This window comes from Phlebotomus papatasi, chromosome 3 (assembly GCF_024763615.1).
Source record: "Phlebotomus papatasi isolate M1 chromosome 3, Ppap_2.1, whole genome shotgun sequence".
Lineage (NCBI taxonomy): Eukaryota > Metazoa > Arthropoda > Insecta > Diptera > Psychodidae > Phlebotomus > Phlebotomus papatasi.
This window is the reverse complement of record NC_077224.1, coordinates 32,590,183-32,608,343: the sequence shown is the minus strand read 5'-3', so window position 1 is coordinate 32,608,343 and position 18,161 is coordinate 32,590,183. Positions and strand designations below refer to the sequence as shown.

The following is an 18,161-nucleotide window of genomic DNA, read 5'->3' as shown; positions in this document are numbered from 1 at the left end:
AATCTGTCAGTCAATTTGTCCAATCAAATGGGGGGAGGGGGAAGGAGTCAATCGACAGAGAAAGTTACAACAATGGAACAGAGTTTGTGATTTGTTCGAATAACCGGCACAATAAATCGTCTCTATCACTAAATTGACCCCATCGTTCGGTCGCGTCAATGGGGTGTCAATTTCTCAAAGTTGATCACATGTTGACCTCATTTTTACCTATTTGCCAGTAAAATCAACTGACTCATCGTGTCATCAAATTTCCATTTAATATACAGATTTGTGGGTGATATATTCAAATGGTAAACATTTTTATGCCCCTATCTGTTCAATCGCAAATAGATTTATGTAATAAAATCTATGAAGAACTTAGGCACGAAGCATATTTTTTCAGGTGGGCTCTATTAAACAATTTCGTCAAGTGTAATTACACTAGTGATTATTTGATAAGGTGCGCGCACTTGGTCATTTTTGATAAAAATGAACAGATGTTTAAAAGAAAATTCTTTGCCAAATTGTATTGCTATTTGATGATGACGAATTCACACTTTATGTCGCCATCGAATGATTTTTTTTTACTTTCTTATCATAGGTTTGATGAGATAGAATTCTTTGACTTTCCTTGGAAAGTTTTCATTAGTAATACATATGTATTGAATAATTCTCATTTTTTGTGGGTTGACATCATACAGAAGAAAATTCATAATTCAGAGAATTGTCAAAATTTTGAAGAATAGCACGTAGAAAAGAGCTGATTACGAAGAATTGAGGGCACTTCGTCATATCGAATATCCGGCAGTTTGATCACTCAGCATTTAAGTCCACAGTATGATTGAGTAGTATGTAGGAAAATTGGCACTATCAGTAGATTTTCTTCCATTGTTAGCCCCAAACGAGGCTAAACACTTAACAATGACATTGCATTAAGACGTGTGTTTAATTGAAAAATAACTAGATTTAACAAATTCAGTCGTATGATGGCATTAAAATATATAATAATGACTTATCAGATGACTTGCTGTTGTACAGATGATGGCTGTTGTGTGAGTTTATTAGCGTTTTGATAAGAAATACACTGAGCATTGTCAGCGACTTTACTATCTATCTCACCAAATTTGATTACTAATAGATTTCTCTTGAAAATTAATCACTAACATTAATTTATTATTTTGTGACTTCTATCATTTATTTACACTTCAAACTTAAACAAACAGATTATATTAAAGACTTTTATTAATTTTTGCAAATATTTGAAAAAAAGATTATTATTTATTATTTGGATTTCTAAAATGTTTTAGGGGATTATACTTCACTTAGCGGTCTGCTTTGAAGTAAAAATCGTAAACGTAATTTTTAGAAAAGTTAGTAGAAAAATTGCATACGAAGTTAAAAGTGGTTTAATATTCACAGTAGGGGAAAGTGCTCTCACTTCGAAAGTTCATGCCTTCGAATAATGTGATTTTTTTTTTGTTTGATCAGCCTGAGTCTATTCGAGTTCTAAGATTTAACAATATAGCTTAACTTATCCAATTTTTTATCGGTCAAAATTTTTGTAAAAATTTTAACTTACGATTGGATTTAAATATTAAGAACAAATGTTCCATAAGATTCCAAAAAAAAAACAATTAAATTGGTTGCTATTTACGATTTTGAGACCTACGGAAACAGGGCCTAATCAAGACCGCTTAGTGAGTTCTTTAGTTGCGTTTTTATTTTCAAAACAGTTTTTTCATTGGAAAAAATTGTGAATAGTGTGAATATTTCAATTTTTTGCGTTAAATGTTAAGATTACATTGAGCTTAAATCCACTTAACAAATGAAAATTTCGGAAATTTTCACTAATTAAGGGAAATTATTTTAGGTTATGGTAGGGAAATGTAGGCATGGTTTGCACAAAGAGAACCTTCAAACAATGAGAATTTTCTCTTTGTTTGTAAAGAGCTGACTTACCGTTTCTCATCTCGTTTCATGAGCTTAATAATTATCTATCTTATGACTAAGAAATGACGAACTATTTTGCAAATAAAGAGAAAATTTGCGTTGTTTGAAGGCTCACTCTGTACGAACCATGCCAACATTACCCTATTTCCAACGTAACCTTACTTTTGGCGACTATTCTATTTACAAAAAGATTTTCATAAATACATACAATATGAATATTTCACAAGAAAGTAGTGATTGGAAAATTATTTGTTAATTTTTTTTTTAAGTTGATTTAGTTATTTTGGTGTTTTTAAGTACGTTGTATTTAATTGAATGTTGTTGTTTTTTTTAACCATTAAAAAGATTTTAAAACCGAATTAGTAGTAAAAAGACATAAATCACTTTCAAAATAACGCTTCACTCTTGATGTTAAGAATGGAAAAACTCTTCTTGATCTGTCCTAATACTAATTTTATTTGAATTAAAATTATAATAAAAAAAAAATAGTAATATTTTCAAAGGAATGCAATAGTAAACATAAAATAATTTTCCTATATTCAATGATCTCTATCTAGAGGGTGTGGTGTTGCGTGGTGAAGGCAGTTCTAGTGATCTACGTTCTAGTATTGGACGTCGTTTGGCTGGTGGACACTCAAGTGGTGAATTGGCGACTGACCGTGAAGATTCTCCCCTACAATCTAAAAGATCGAGTATGTGTTCTAAAAAAAAAATAAGACCAAAAGCAAAAACTAAAAATTCTAATACAATATTGCCGTAATCCTATGAAATTACTTTTGAAAAAAAATCTAATTGGTTTCCTTTTAGAATCGCTAGAGCTTTTAGTCATTAGATGTTGCTTTAAGTTTTTTTTTTGTCTCAAAGTCTATCATAAAAAAAAGGAATAATAAACTTGACTGTGAAAGTCGTGTGAAGAGTTATTAGCTTTAAAGTTTAGATTAGGTGATAAAATCAATTCTCACAAAGCAATAATATACTCATCATTAAGTCCATCATTATAGAATTGTCGTCTTTGCACAAACTTTGTTGGCTTGGTATTGTTTTCTCATCTTCAATTGTCTCACAAAACACTCATAATATTCAGAAATTGAAATTTCACTTTTGGGGATATATGCAAAATGGGGTTTATTGTGGCAATAGAAGCAAGAAAATTCATTAGCACAACTTCATTCCATCTTACAGTGCACTTTCTTGTTCTATGTGTTTATTTCGTGTTCTGTGTTAGAGAGGAAAATGCTTTCTCTAGACTATAGACTGCACCATACTTCAAAATATGATTTGATCATCATGAAAGTAAACCACAAAAGACATTAACACTGCCATCACTATAGAAATACAAAAGAAAATGTAATTCTTCCTTGGGAATATTCGTGTTTCCAGCTCTAAAACACTTTTCCTGCACATTTCTCACCAAAAAAAAAAAACAAAAAAAGCACTGAACATAAAATTTCAAAAACATATTTTTCTTTTATACTTTCCCATGACAAAAAAAAACATTTCAAAAACAAAAAACTGAGCTTAATTGTGCTTGAAATTGTACAAAAATATATGTGTTATGTTCAATGTTCTACTTTTAGCAATTGATGGTATTTTTTTATCAGATGGAAAAACTTTTAGTTTTTCTTTTAACCACCCCTCGTTTTGCTTTTCCCCAAAAATTAGGTGGAACATGGGAGAATGAGCAGGAACTTCGTGTTCATCCAGCCACAGTGACCACATTTGGGGATGAAGAATCGGGATATTTTGAGAAATTGGGTGCAAAGACGGAGAATTTCTTGGAGATGTTTTTCACGAAATGGGGTCATTTCTGTGCATCATACCCATGGCTTATACTCTTTCTTGGTTTCTGCTTTGTCGTAGCCATGGGACATGGAATTAAAATGCTCATTATCACGACAGATCCTGTGGAATTGTGGGCATCACCAACATCACGTTCGAGAGTTGAGCGTGAATACTATGACAAAGAGTTTGAACCATTCTATCGTATTGAGCAAGTAAGTAAAAAAATTCAATTTTGACACTCTTTCCCATTTTTGTGTATTCTATATTGCAAGAGAAGAGGAGATTCGTTTAAGAAAATAGAATTTTACAGCAAATTATATTAATTAAAATTACTCAAGACGAGGCGCTTGTATCAAATTATGCGCTTGATATTATGTTTAGTGATATATTTGAGGAGAAATTTATATTATTCAAAAATAAATGGGTGAATAAGTGTCTCAGAGTGAACCGTGAGCTGCGATCTAAAATATTGCGCCGATCTGGAGCTAAAAAAGATCTGCGACAGATCGGCATTTTTTTGCCAAGAAATTAACAGATCGGCACAATTTGACCAGAAAGTGACAGGTCGGCGTGTTTATTAACAAAAATCGGCAGATCGACGCGATTTTAACTGAAAATCGACAGAATTAGATGTCAGTTTGTTCTTATGATGTATACACTGAGAGAAATCCGAAAAAGTTAAAATAACATTCCGCAAATGTTTATTTTACCCTGCAGTATTGATCCGAAATTGGTGTAAATATTATGCTTTTTAGGTGTATTAGGGGTTAAAGTTATCCTTTTTCATGTTAATTTTACCCTTAAAGAGGTGTAAAATTAACATTAAAAAATGTTGATATATTTTTACACCTAAAAGGTGTGAAAGTTATGAGTAAAAAAAGTTAATCGCACCCCGTTTTTTTCTCAGTGTAGAATGTATAATGTTCGTTTAAACTCGTGTAACATCATAAATTTCCTACAGACAATTCCAGTCAGTGGTATATTTTAATGTACTGGAAGCATTAATGAGGTGGGGATTCCGGAAATCGGCGGAAAAATACAATTCACTCAAGGAAAACTCATCATCCAGAGCATTCGGCTCGGTCTCCAAGCCTTCATCAAGTGGTTAAGTCTTTCAAATGTTCTCTGAGTTTCCTTCATTAATTGGGTCAGGATATTCACAGGGCATGTAGAGGTGTTTTCGAGGTATCGAAACCCAAGAAAGAAGAAAAGTGAATAAAATTGTGAAAAACGTTGTTAGAGAAATTCTAGAAAATTGTAAAAAAAAAAGTACTACCCCCATTCCCTCTACTTGCCCTGTCAATATCCTAACCCAATTAATGAACGAATTTTAGAGAACATTTGAAAGACTTGACCACTTATGAAGGCTTGGAGACCGAGCCGAAAGCTCTGGAAAAAGTTGATGAGTTTTCCCTGAGTGAATTGTATTTTCCCGACGATTTCCGGAATCCCCACCTCGTTAACTATATTACGTCGGTTTGTGTTGCACAATGGAAGCATTAATCTTCTAGACTTAGTCGTTAACCCGGCACAAGATTGACAGATTGGCATGAGATCGACAAAATTGGTACCAAATCGGCAAATCGTCACTTACTCACTTGATCGGCAGGTCAGCACTCGAGTGACCCGCGAGCGACACTGTATCTACCCCTTGTCAAATTTATTTTTTTTTTTGTTATCTTGGTTAAAATTAAAAATTTATATTTAACTAAAAAATTGATTTAAAATTCCTGCATTATGGGGGGTATGTACAGTAACCAGTTGATTTATTAATTCGTCAATAAATAAGAAAACCTATGCACAGTAACCAGTTTACTTATTTATAAATAAGTTACTTATTAAAATGGCCGTTAAAAGCTTAATTTCAATTTAATAAGTGTTCCTATGCACAGTTCCTAACATTCTATTAACTAATAAAATTTTTTATTTATAAAAATGTTACACTTATTATCGTCAAATTAAGTAGAAAAAACATTAATAATTGATAAATTTCATGCAGTAAATTACGATTGATGTGGTTTTAGGCAGTTTTACAGGTGATCGCCTTAAAATCAAGCAAGATATTTTTGATGAAACTCTTTAAGAAACTTTCATTTTTTTGTAATCATATGAAAATAAGCTGGGACTGTCAGGCAATTTTATATTTTTCAAAAAAGTTTGGATCTTAACGATTTTTATTAAACACATAAACCTCATTTGACAAATAATAATCAGATTACCTTTTCTACATTATATTTACTGAAAAATTTCTTTCTTTTTGAACCATTAATCTGTAATTTTTATCTACCCAAAAATTGAGCCATTCTTTCAATTAATTCGTGAATATTTTCAAATTCGTCGTATATTCTGATTTTGCTCTATAATATTTTCTGATTATTCATTAGTTTTTTCATCAAATATTTGTATAAAAAATTGCTTAGGGTTCGTGTGTTATAAAAAACGAATGCACATTTCCTTCCACAAATTAGTAACATTTTCTTTGCGAAATTCACGAAGAAAATAAATGCTCATACATCACAAAAAAAAATTAAACATCTTACAGTGAAAAACCCTAAAATAAACCAAAAAAAAATTCTTGAATGTGTCAAAATGTACAAAATTCTTTAAACTTAGAAACCTCTCAAGTTTTTCTCAGCGCTAGTTCTGCCCTCGGGCGGTAGATAGAGGAAACCCACTGATTTATTAACAGAGCTTTCAGGACGTCATTTTCTGTGTCTGTGCATAGGTTTTCTGATTAATTAATAAATAAGTTGTTACTGTGCATACCACCCTGTGTTCTCTAATCTAAATTAAATTTTTAAGTAGGGAAAAGTGCCCAGACATTGCTTTGGGTAGTATTCCGGCCACTGAGTGAAATACCGGCAACCTTTTTTCTGACCACCTTTTGTGACGCAACGGATAGAAAATTTCAAAACGTCAAGCGGAACGAGTTTAATATTTAGTTTAATACGTTTATATGACCCACAAGCCCTGAGATCTTCCGTGGAATTTGTTCTGAAGACCTGAACAGTAGCATCTCAAATTTACGCGCAGATTCCCGTAGCAATTGGCCCTTACTGAACTCTTCCAAGGCCTTTTCCACATTATCTTTTTCATAGAAGCGATGGTTTTTTTTCTCGGGACATTATAGAACTCAGAAATTGAAAAAAAAAAAAACATAAAATGAATAAAAAATTTAGGAAAGATATTGCCGGAATAGGCAACACTACCGCACCGGAGAGACGCTCACAAAGTATACTTTTTTACGCGAAATACAGGATCCACCCGAGAAATTTTACACGAAATTTAAAGATTGATTCACTATAAACATTGTTACCACCAGGGTCACAATACTTGTGATATTAGGGTCCCTCCACCTCCTGAGTCGCGCACTCAAACTATTAACACACTTAACACGAAACAAAACTACACTTGATCTGGACAGACTGACAGACAGACCAAGACTCTCTATATCTCCAGCAATTCCTTGCTTCTCCCACTCTCCCATTCAATCCCATAAAATTATAGGAGAAGAAATTTAAATATTTTTTTGAATCCATAAATGCAACCGTAACAAGATAAACAGAAACAATATTTAATGAAAACTAATCAATTTTCATGAAAAACACCGAAGGAAAACCTCTTGCACTTCACCACAAATTGCTGCTAGAAACACAATCGATCTGTCACATTTTTTGTAAGACTCTTTCCACACTGAGTTTTTACAACGCAATTTATATTCAAATTATACCTGAAATTTCACGGTCTTTATGTTAATATATCCTAAAATGAATAAATATTTAAAAGCAAAATGAATTCATTGACTATTCGAAGATTACATACATAATTTTAATTAATTTATTTCCATGGTCGAAATTACACTCAAAGTGGCCGAAATTAAAAGCTGGTCGAAATTTGGCGCACTTCCCCTATGTATTACAGGCAATTCATTTATAAAAAGAAAAATTTTAATAAGTTATTTTTTCTTTCATTTTTTTCCATCTGATTTCTCGAACATTGCTTTTGTCAAGAAACTTTAGGCCGATACTGTATATCAGAGGTGTGCAAAAAACCGTTGAAACCGAATTAACGTCAAATGAAACATGTATGTCAATGGTCAAAACGCTACTATAACAAACTTATTTTGACGTTAATTAGGTTTCAACGGTTTCTTGCACACCTGTGCTGTATATATACATAATGAATTATCAAACATACAATATAATAATAAATGAATTATGATAAATATTATCATGGTTTACCATGCCTGAATTTAATCGGTATTAATCCGGTATATACCTAAAAATCATGCAAGAAAGTAATTCACGGAAAGCTGTACTTGTCGTGAATTTTAGCATTTTCTAAAGTTTGGGACGCTTTGTCATATCTTTTCTTAATTTTAATTCAGAGAGTGTAATAAAGGAGGACGTTCTCTCTATTAAATTTTATTCTTTTTTTTTTAATAGGGTAAGTGTGCCAAATTTCGGCATAGTTGCATGCAAACGTTAAAGTCTCAAGTTTAAAATGTAATATCTTTAATAGAAATTGATTTTTTTCATTCCTTCTACTTTAGGAGTGTTGCTTAGAACCTTGTAGACAGTTTGTCGTTTTTATTTACTATGAAAATCATTCTTAATAATCCATTTTAAAATGAATAAAAATGTAGACATAGCTTTGGTGCCCTATTTCGGCCACCTTCATTCTCATAGTTCCTTGCCCTTCGGGAATTCTTAAAATGTCTTTTTGACGTCATCTCGTTTGTCGAAGCTACATTTTTTGTTATTCTTTTGAACTGTATAATCTCTGGAGTATGTAAAAACTAAAAATTCATGGAAATTCGAGGAACAAAAATGGTGGCCGGAATTACAAGCTAGCCGGAATATGGCACACTTGCCCTAGGGCACTTTTGAATTGCGGCAGCTTTGAAATTGGGCTTTCTTTTTCCTTTTTTAGTTTCGTAACTAGTTTGTGAAGCGAAATTATATCATCATTAGGACTGTTCTGTTCCATTATTATGCAATCATATTAAAGAACTTTTATAATAGAAAATTATGAATAGGTAATTTGTCGATGTTATTTTAATATTTCTTGTACGAATCTCTGAATTTCAAAAAAAAATCTTTTGCATAATCGTACAGACAGGGACAGAATGATTTACATGGAATATTATGTGAATTTTTAGGTAATCATCAATGCAGCAAATCTGCCTAGTATTGTACACAATACGTCAAATGGTCCAATTGAATTTGGTCCGGCATTCAATAAGCAATTCCTGTTGGATGTTTTTGAGTTGCAAGAGGCAATAAAGCAACTTGGCAGGGAGAATGGGGTGAGCCTGGAGAAGATCTGCTATGCACCTATGAGTTCAGATTTTCGTGGTCCTGTTGTTACGTCAGATTGTGTGGTTCAGAGTATCTGGGGATATTTTCAGGATGACATGGATACATTTGAAAATACTGATGATGACAATGGCTTTGAGATAAATTATTTGGATCATTTGGCAATGTGCTTTGGGAATCCATTCAATCCAGAATGTCTGGCACCATATGGTGGTCCTGTGGATCCAGCTATAGCATTGGGTGGTTTCTTGAAGGCGGGTGAGGTGTTATCAGGGAAACCACACTATGAACGTGCAAATACAGTTATTCTTACATTTTTGGCGAATAACTATCATAATAAATCGAGACTGGCACCGGCAATGGAGTGGGAAGAGACATATGTGAAATTTATGCAGGATTGGGTGAAGGGTAATAAGACAAATATGAATATTGCCTTCACATCTGAACGGTCCATACAGGATGAACTGAAGCGTGAATCTCAGTCGGATGTATCGACAATTCTTGTATCTTACATCATTATGTTTGCCTATATTGCCATATCGCTGGGACATGTGGAGGAATTCAGTAGGATATTGATTGATAGTAAGATAACATTGGGACTTGGAGGAGTGATAATTGTTTTGGCATCAGTGGTGTCATCTGTGGGACTTTTTGGATTTATTGGTGTACCAGCAACATTGATAATTGTTGAAGTTATACCATTTTTGGTCCTTGCTGTTGGTGTTGATAATATCTTCATTATGGTTCAGACACATCAGAGAGATCCGAAAAAACCCACAGAAACCAATGCTGAACATATTGGACGGATTCTGGGAAAGGTTGGACCGTCGATTCTCCTGACAGCTGTCAGTGAGAGTTGTTGCTTCTTCCTGGGTGGACTGTCGGATATGCCAGCAGTTCGGGCATTTGCACTCTATGCCGGAATGGCACTTCTGATTGATTTTCTCCTTCAAGTGACATGTTTTGTGAGTCTTCTGTCCCTGGATGCCATACGACAGTCTGAGAATCGTTTTGACATCTTCTGCTTTGCACGTGGAAAGAAAACCGATTTACCGGTCAATGTTGAGGGTGTTCTCTATAAATTCTTCAAAGTACTCTATGTGCCTTTCCTCATGCAACGCAAAGTACGCATTGGTGTCATGATCATCTTCTTTGGATGGCTCTGTGCCAGTATTTCTGTGGCTCCACACATTGATGTTGGCCTCGATCAGGAATTGTCAATGCCTGAGGATAGTTTTGTTCTCAATTACTTTAAATTCCTCCAACAGTACCTCAGTATTGGACCACTAATGTACTTTGTCCTCAAATCTGGACTCAATTTCTCCGATACAGCCCATCAGAATTTAATTTGTGGTGGACAATATTGCAATATTGACAGTATGTCCACACAAATTTACATTGCCAGCAAGACACCAGAGTCATCGTACATTGCCAGACCGGCTTCTAGTTGGATCGATGACTACTTTGACTGGTCAGCATCACCATCGTGTTGTCGCTTCTACCCCAACAACGGAAGCTTCTGTCCACATTCATGTAAGTTTATATCCTTTTGCTTTTTTTGTGTTTCCTTTTTCAATATTTCATGATTCTCTTCACCAACAACGACGACGCTTTGGGGCACTTTGTGTTTCAGATTTTATTACCCTTTTTTTTCCTCATTTAAAATTTAAAACGCAACCCGAGAGACTTTGGAAACTCCATAACAGAAAAAAAAACACAGCAAGAATTTTGTTATTTAATGGTTGTGAATTTTTAATGAGTAAGATAATTCAATGGTATTGATTTTTCCGAGCAAACTTTTCATTGTTTCTCTGACGGACGTTGGCTAATTAAATTTTGAAATATTAAGTGATAAAGCACTCTTTAGTTTACGATGATTTTTTTCTTTGAAAAAGTCTGGGAAATCAATTTTGTGGAACTACAAAGTATTTTTTAATTCAAATAAATGTTTTTGTAAAATTTTATAAATGTTATAAAATTAAAAATTAAAAAAAGGGATGAATGAAATTTCTAAGAACTCTAATGCCCTACACTGAGAAAAAAACGGGGGTGCGATTAACTTTTTTTCCTCATAACTTTAACACTTTTTATGTGTAAAAATATATCAACATTTTTTAATGTTAATTTTACACCTTTTTAAGGGTAAAATTTACATGAAAAAGGGTAACTTTAACCCCTAATACACCTAAAAAGCATAATATTTACACCAATTTCGGATCAATAATGCAGGGTAAAATAAACATTTGCGGAATGTTATTTTAACTTTTTCGGATTTCTCTATTCTATTTGATTTTAAGCACGTTTTCCGTTTTATGATGGAGCTGTGCGTGATTTTAAGCGGGCATTTACCGTTTTAAGATTGAGTTGTGCGTGATTTTAAGCGCATTTACCATTTTATGATTGAGCTGTGCGTGATTTTAAACGCAAACTTAACCGTTTTATAACTGAGCTCTGCGTGATTTTAAGCACATTTACCGTTTTATTATTCAGCTGACGTTTTTTATGCGCATTCATAACAATTTTATGATTGATCTGTTCGTGATTTTGAGCGTAATCTTTAGCATTTTATGATTCTGTTGTTCGTATTTTTAAGCGCAATCTTAACCGTTCTATGGTTCAGCTGTGCACGTTTTTAAGAACGATCTTAACCGTTAATGATAAAGATGTGCGTGTATTTAAACGCTAGGTGAACCGTTTTATGATTGAGCTGTGCGTATTTGTAGCCTTTTCTCTAACCATTTTATACTTGAGCTATTTGCAGCCCATGGTTAGTCGTTTTATACATGAACTATACATGTTTTAAATATACTTTTTACGGTTTTATGATGGATTTGCGTAGTTTTTAAAGATGTCTAGTATGACTTTAAAATATTTAGTTTTGAAAATTATGCCTTCCAGAAAGTAGCATTTTTTATTCATGATTGCATATAGGCCTTTTTATATACTCGAAATTCAATGGATTATTGTCGTAATGGATGTTGGTTTTCTCCTAATATGTCCCATTTCATTTCATTTGCAAATGATAATCCATGTTATAAATTTAAAATCATTGATCAGCAGTTGTTAAAACATTATCCAGAAAATTTTCAAAAATTTCATAAAATTTCATAAATTTTACAAATTTCAGGAAAATTTCATTGTCATGATGTCATACTTCAGGAAATCAGTCAAAACCAAATATTAGATGTTGGTAGACATATAATGTTTTTAAATTGTCATTTGGATTAGAAGTATATATAAATGTCAAAAGCCTGTCAATGGAATCAAAGTGGCTTAAATTGGCTTATATTGATTAAGCAATCGATTAGGGTTCATAAAAAATTATACTTTGATAAAATTTATTGAAAAAATTGATTTTTTGACAGTAGTACATTTGACCTTGAAAAACACCATGAAGGAATTTTTCAAGGTCATTGGCATATATGGACAAAATATCATTCTGGACAAGGTCTAAAACATATCAGCCAATGAAAATTATCTGAAGAGTAGTTTTCGAGGTATTACAAAAAACGTGTTTTTTTTAGGGAAAGGGGAGGTGTGGGGGAAAAACGAAGCTCATATTTAGATTCCCCAGGTCAACTTATAGGGGGGTTACCCGAAGACCCCAAGTCGCTATCTCCAACCCTCTGGCTCCTACAGCCAAAAATGTGAATTTTGTCCCCCAAACACTCCTCCCCACCCTGTAACGGGTGACACAACAAATTGCCAGGGTTCTTACTATCACCATCGTATTTGTCGTGCCCAAATTAGGTAATATGCAAAGTTTCATAAAGAAATTCGTCCGAAGGTCCGAATTCTTCCCTTTAGTCATGATGTGATTTTACATTATTAAGGAGTTTTCACTAAATTGACCATAAACATGAGTATGTAAACTTAGTATGAGTATGCAGATAAACAAAAAATCGTTACATTTCAAACAAAACATATGTCACCCGAATTTCTCTCTAATTCGGGTGACATTTCGGTCCCAAATGCCCGGATTTGAGAGTCTACTGTACTTAAAAATCAAGCTAGGTCAGAGTAACCACTTATCGCCACTTTTAGGAAAAAGTGAAATTATTTTAATTATGACTTTTGAACCCTTATTATAAAGTAACTAAAATTTGACCTAAAGTTACTTAGGGTAAGTGTACCAAATTTCGGCCATCTTGCAATTCCGGCCACTTTTTTTTGTTCCTCGAACATCCATGATTTTTTAGTTTTTGTATACAAGAAAAAAATAAAATAAAAAAATGTGGCTTCGACAAACGAGATTATGTGAAAAAGACATTGGAAAAATTCCGGAAGGACAAGAAACTGTCAGAATGAAGGTTGCCAAAATAGGCCACAAAAGCTATGTCTACATTTTCATTTATTTTAAAATGTATTATGAATGATTTTAAATAATTGTCGATAAACTGACTACAAGATTACAAGCAACACTCCTTAAGAAGAAGTAACAAAAAAATTAATTTGTATTAAAAATATTACATTTCAAACTTGAGACTTTGGCGCTTGCATGCAACTATGCTGAAATTTTCCACACTTACCCTAGATGCATTGGGTACAGATTCATCCTCCAATCCAATTGTATTGAAATTTAATGCTGGAGTACTTCAAAAACTGTTTTATTAATAACTCAAAAATAACCACTTCGTCGCCACTTTTTAATACTTTTATTTGAATTGATTCAAACTCGATTATTTTGAAGAATGTTTAATAAAAGAAAATATCCATCGTTGATCTTTCCAGTTAATTATCTTTTTATTATTCACTGTATATTTGATAAACAGTGGATAAACAATATTTTAGCAAAGGCAAACAGGTAGTAAAATATCAATTTCAGAATATTTACACTTTCCGCCATTCTTCATTTTTTAATAAAAATAATATAAAATGAAATATTATTATATTTATTTAATCATCAATATTAACTAACTAAATACAAATTTAATTTATTCTAAGAATTTAATTAAATATTCAACAGACAAGCTATTTACCCAAAAGCCAAAATTTCTGTTCCAAGAAAATTTCATGACTCGTGGTATATTTAGTTCAATATTGGATTCAATGCACTTGGTGAGAATAGCAGGGGAAAGTACGCTAACTTTGGACGATTTAAACTTCGGACAGCTCAATTTTTTCTCTATGTTCCTTATGAATTTCACCCATAACTCTTTTGTGAAAATTTGAAGAATTGGACTAGATATTAAAATATAATATTATAATGAGCCAAATTCATTCATAACACATTGAGAAAAAATAATTTGTACGAAGCATAAATCGTCCGAAGGTAGCGCGCTTTGACCTAGTCCGAAAAATGTTCAAAATAATAAATTCAAAGCAAAAATCATGTTTTGCTTAGCGCACAATACGGAAAATGCCGCTTTGAAGGAAATTCTCTGGACCGAAAAAAGCCCGCGAATTCACTCTAGTGACACAGAAAAATTGCATACCCACAGGAGAGGTCTTTGGATGAAGTTATGGAAACGCCGTGATGTATGCAAATCATTTTCGGCGTCAATTTTTCGCCCTTATTGTGCGTCAATAGTTCATAAGTAAACTAAAAAAAAAACCTTAAAAGTTGAAACAACTGTATGGCAGTGTTGAATTAACTCTACGAATATCGATGTAATTGTTACTCTTTTTCGTTGTAAATTTTAGTAAATAGAGTAAAAACAACTCTTTGTGCGTGTTGAATTAATTCGTCGGATATCGATGTATTTATTACTCTTTTTCGATGTAAAATTTCACCTCGACTGAAGTATATGCTTAAGTGTTTTCGTTTTAAAAATATACTTCAGTCATGAAGATTTTCGTGTGACAAAGTTCATAAGGAACATCAATTAGAAATATCGTCGGTTGCAACCTTTGTCGTATCTGCATTTGATTTGTATCTGCATTCGGTGCAAGCTACTATACAGACAAACCCCCCTTGCGTGAAATGCTGACACAAAAGAAATGCAGATACGACATAGGTAGACGCAACCGACGATATGTCTAGTAGGCAATTCATCATATCAAATTCTTAACCCTTTAAGGACGATTGGAACACTGGTGTCCAATCGTCCAATCCATTTCATTATTGATTTTATTTATCTTTTATACTTCCAATGTTTTTTAAGCAGAACCCTTTTGGCATTATAAACTACAATACTCATACGTAATATTTTTCATTAAAGCGAAAAATATTATTCATTGGTATTGTCAGAAAAATTACTTCAATTTTTGGGTTATATTTGTCCCTATCGTTCATTGAAGCAAAAAATACACCGAATCAGACTGTTGGACTTTCCAAGGTTAAATGAAAGACTTATCATTGATTATGTTTCCCAGTTTAATTTTTATTGTTGATTTTCTGTTCGTAAAAAGTGTCTCGTCGTTAAAGGGTTAATGCACCAAGTTGCAATTTTCACCCGATAACATTTGCTAAAACCGCATGTTGATATCTATTTTGGAATTCACAAAATTTTGCGAGTTATTAAGTTCAAAAGAGGGTCCAGACGAACTAGCGGACAACCGGAAAAATTTTTTTAACCACCCATTGGACACATATTCCTTGATTGGAAGGCATTTAATATTAGAACATTTGTAAAATTATTTCTCTCTCTGTTGTATTTATGCAATAAAAATAGCACTTCCACATAAAATACATTACATACGAGGAATGCCTATAGTAACATCCTCCTCAATTGATACAAATTTTGCTGATCCAATTAAAATAGAATGCAAATTTGCGTCATTTTGGCTTTTATCCCACTTTCCATTTGTAACATTTTTTTTTCTTCTGCCATTCGTGTTTGGAGAGCTATTTTTGTAATGTTATCCTCTTCTGTTTTTTTTCTTTTTTCTTGTCTTCCGGCCAAAAAAACAAACAAACAAACAAACAGCCTACAATTGCCAATCGTGTCAGATTGTGCTGGATCCGGACAACAAACGTCCCAATGCAACTGGTTTCAGCAAGTACTTGCCCTTCTTCTTGCAAGACAATCCAGATGATGTTTGTGCTAAAGCAGGCCATGCAGCCTATGGTCATGGTGTTAACTATGCCTACAGCAAGCGCTACAAACAAACTCAGGTGGGATCATCGTATTTCATGGCATATCATACGATTTTGAAGAGTTCTTCAGATTACTACGAAGCCATGCGATCAGCTAGAAAGATATCACGTAACATAACGTCAACGATTCATGCAAAATTGAGACTTCAGGGTAAAGATGAGGGGTATATATCGCAAATTGAGGTATTCCCCTATTCTGTCTTTTATGTCTTCTATGAACAATATCTAACCATGTGGCCAGATACACTGAAAAGCATGGGAATCTCCGTGTTGGCCATTTTCATCGTGACATTCCTCCTGATGGGCTTTGACATTCACTCATCGCTCATTGTAGTCATCACTATCACGATGATTGTCATCAATTTGGGTGGTTTGATGTACATGTGGAATATCTCCCTGAATGCCGTTTCACTGGTGAATCTCGTGATGGCGGTGGGAATTGCTGTGGAGTTCTGTTCGCATCTTGTACACTGCTTTTCGGTTTCGATGGAACAGACCCGGGAGAGACGATCTGCCGATGCCTTAACTAAATTGGGCAGTTCAGTCTTCTCGGGCATCACACTGACGAAATTTGCAGGGATTCTTGTGCTGGCCTTTGCCAAGAGTCAAATATTCCAAGTTTTCTACTTCCGGATGTACTTGGGCATCGTTCTCTTTGGTGCAGCACATGGACTCATCTTTCTACCAGTTCTCCTGAGCTATGTCGGTGAGTTTAAATTGCTTTTTATTCTTTCTTTTCAAAAAAAAAAATATATTTTTAGGTATTTTTTTTTAAATACAGAGTGCGCTTCAAGATTTCGTCTTTTGATTAATAAAAATAAATAAATTGTAAAAAAAAATCAGTTTGGAAATATTCAGTTGAAAAAAAATTATCGAAAAATTTAAAAACTTAGATTTGAAAACATTTCAAAAATCAGGAGGAGAATTCTGTAACGCTCTGACAATGCCATATTACAAATTGGGTTCGAATCTTAGGAGAGCTTTTTCGAAAATGCGATTCTGTAGCCGTGATATTGCGATTTCAGCTCGCGTGGCATTGTCAGAAGTCACATATTTGAGATGTCTGGCAATTCTAATGACAATGACTTTTGTTAAACAAATCAACCAAGACGTAAATGTATTTTCATAAAATCATCAAGTAAAGGGAGATTTTATTAAAAAATCAATGAATTGCATTTTCGAACTCATATGGTATGACAAAAAAAGCTCGATTAGGGTTATCAGGTTTCGAACTCACGCGTGACAATGCCACGAAAATTACAGAATTCCCCTATAGGGATATGTCCATATAAGCATTTGATAACTGAGATTTTACGTGCAACCTCTAAGTTGCTTCATTCACAGCGCGAGCTTAAAAATTCGAATATCAGTTTCGAAAGCTAAATAAAATACATTTTTACTTCATGTTTCATCCTCATGGTGGCTGAAGTACTTCCTGTTAGAATTTCGAAATATCTCGTGTGCCAAAATGTATCTGTTTCTCCTTTGTTGTTTGCAAAATCAAAGAAACACTGATTATTTTATTATAATATTTCTAATAATCACTGGGTAATATTTTTATAGCTTTTTAGTATAATATTTTATAAATTTTTTCCACCTTGTGTGAAAATTTAATTTTAAAATTGGAAACAAAGTTTGAAAAATAGAAGAATATTAATGATAATAATATTATTATTATTATATTGTTGATATTTTTCGAGAAACATAATCGAATAACAGATTTTCGAAAATTCGATTTCGAATAGTCGATTATATCTCTAAATCCCAATTCTTACCATTCGTACGTAGAGTTTGAAAAATTCGAGGATCTATTTGAAAAGCCAAAAAATACATTCTATGGGCCTTGATAGACTTGATTAGCCGATAGAAGGCTTAGCGTAATTATTTTCGAAATAATGGTTAGACATCATTTCCATCATTTTTCACTAATTCGTCTCTCGGCTTATGTCGTAAGTGTGTCTAGGGCATAACATTCTTGATAATTCCACAAAGTGCCTAAAATACATCCTGTTCGAATTTCGAAGTGCTCAAATGTCAAAATGTAGGCCTTCACTTTGTTGTGAGGAAAAAAACAAAGCAATTACGTTTATTGC

At 33.3% G+C, this 18,161-nt stretch overlaps 1 protein-coding gene across 7 annotated transcripts in view; it reads left to right on the top strand.

The window, feature by feature from the left end:
- Positions 1 to 18,161, top strand: part of LOC129805301 (NPC intracellular cholesterol transporter 1) — a 77,146-nt gene that overhangs the window by 35,379 nt on the left and 23,606 nt on the right. For 4 of the 7 annotated variants that reach the window (XM_055853118.1, XM_055853117.1, XM_055853123.1 and 1 more), the window contains exons 6-9: positions 2,487 to 2,621; positions 3,592 to 3,923; positions 8,873 to 10,562; positions 15,899 to 16,774. In XM_055853118.1, the coding sequence (XP_055709093.1) occupies positions 2,487 to 2,621; positions 3,592 to 3,923; positions 8,873 to 10,562; positions 15,899 to 16,774 (3,033 nt within the window). The remainder of the gene's footprint in view (positions 1 to 2,486; positions 2,622 to 3,591; positions 3,924 to 8,872; positions 10,563 to 15,898; positions 16,775 to 18,161) is intronic. The other 3 variants (XM_055853121.1, XM_055853124.1, XM_055853122.1) reach the window with 1 other exon arrangement.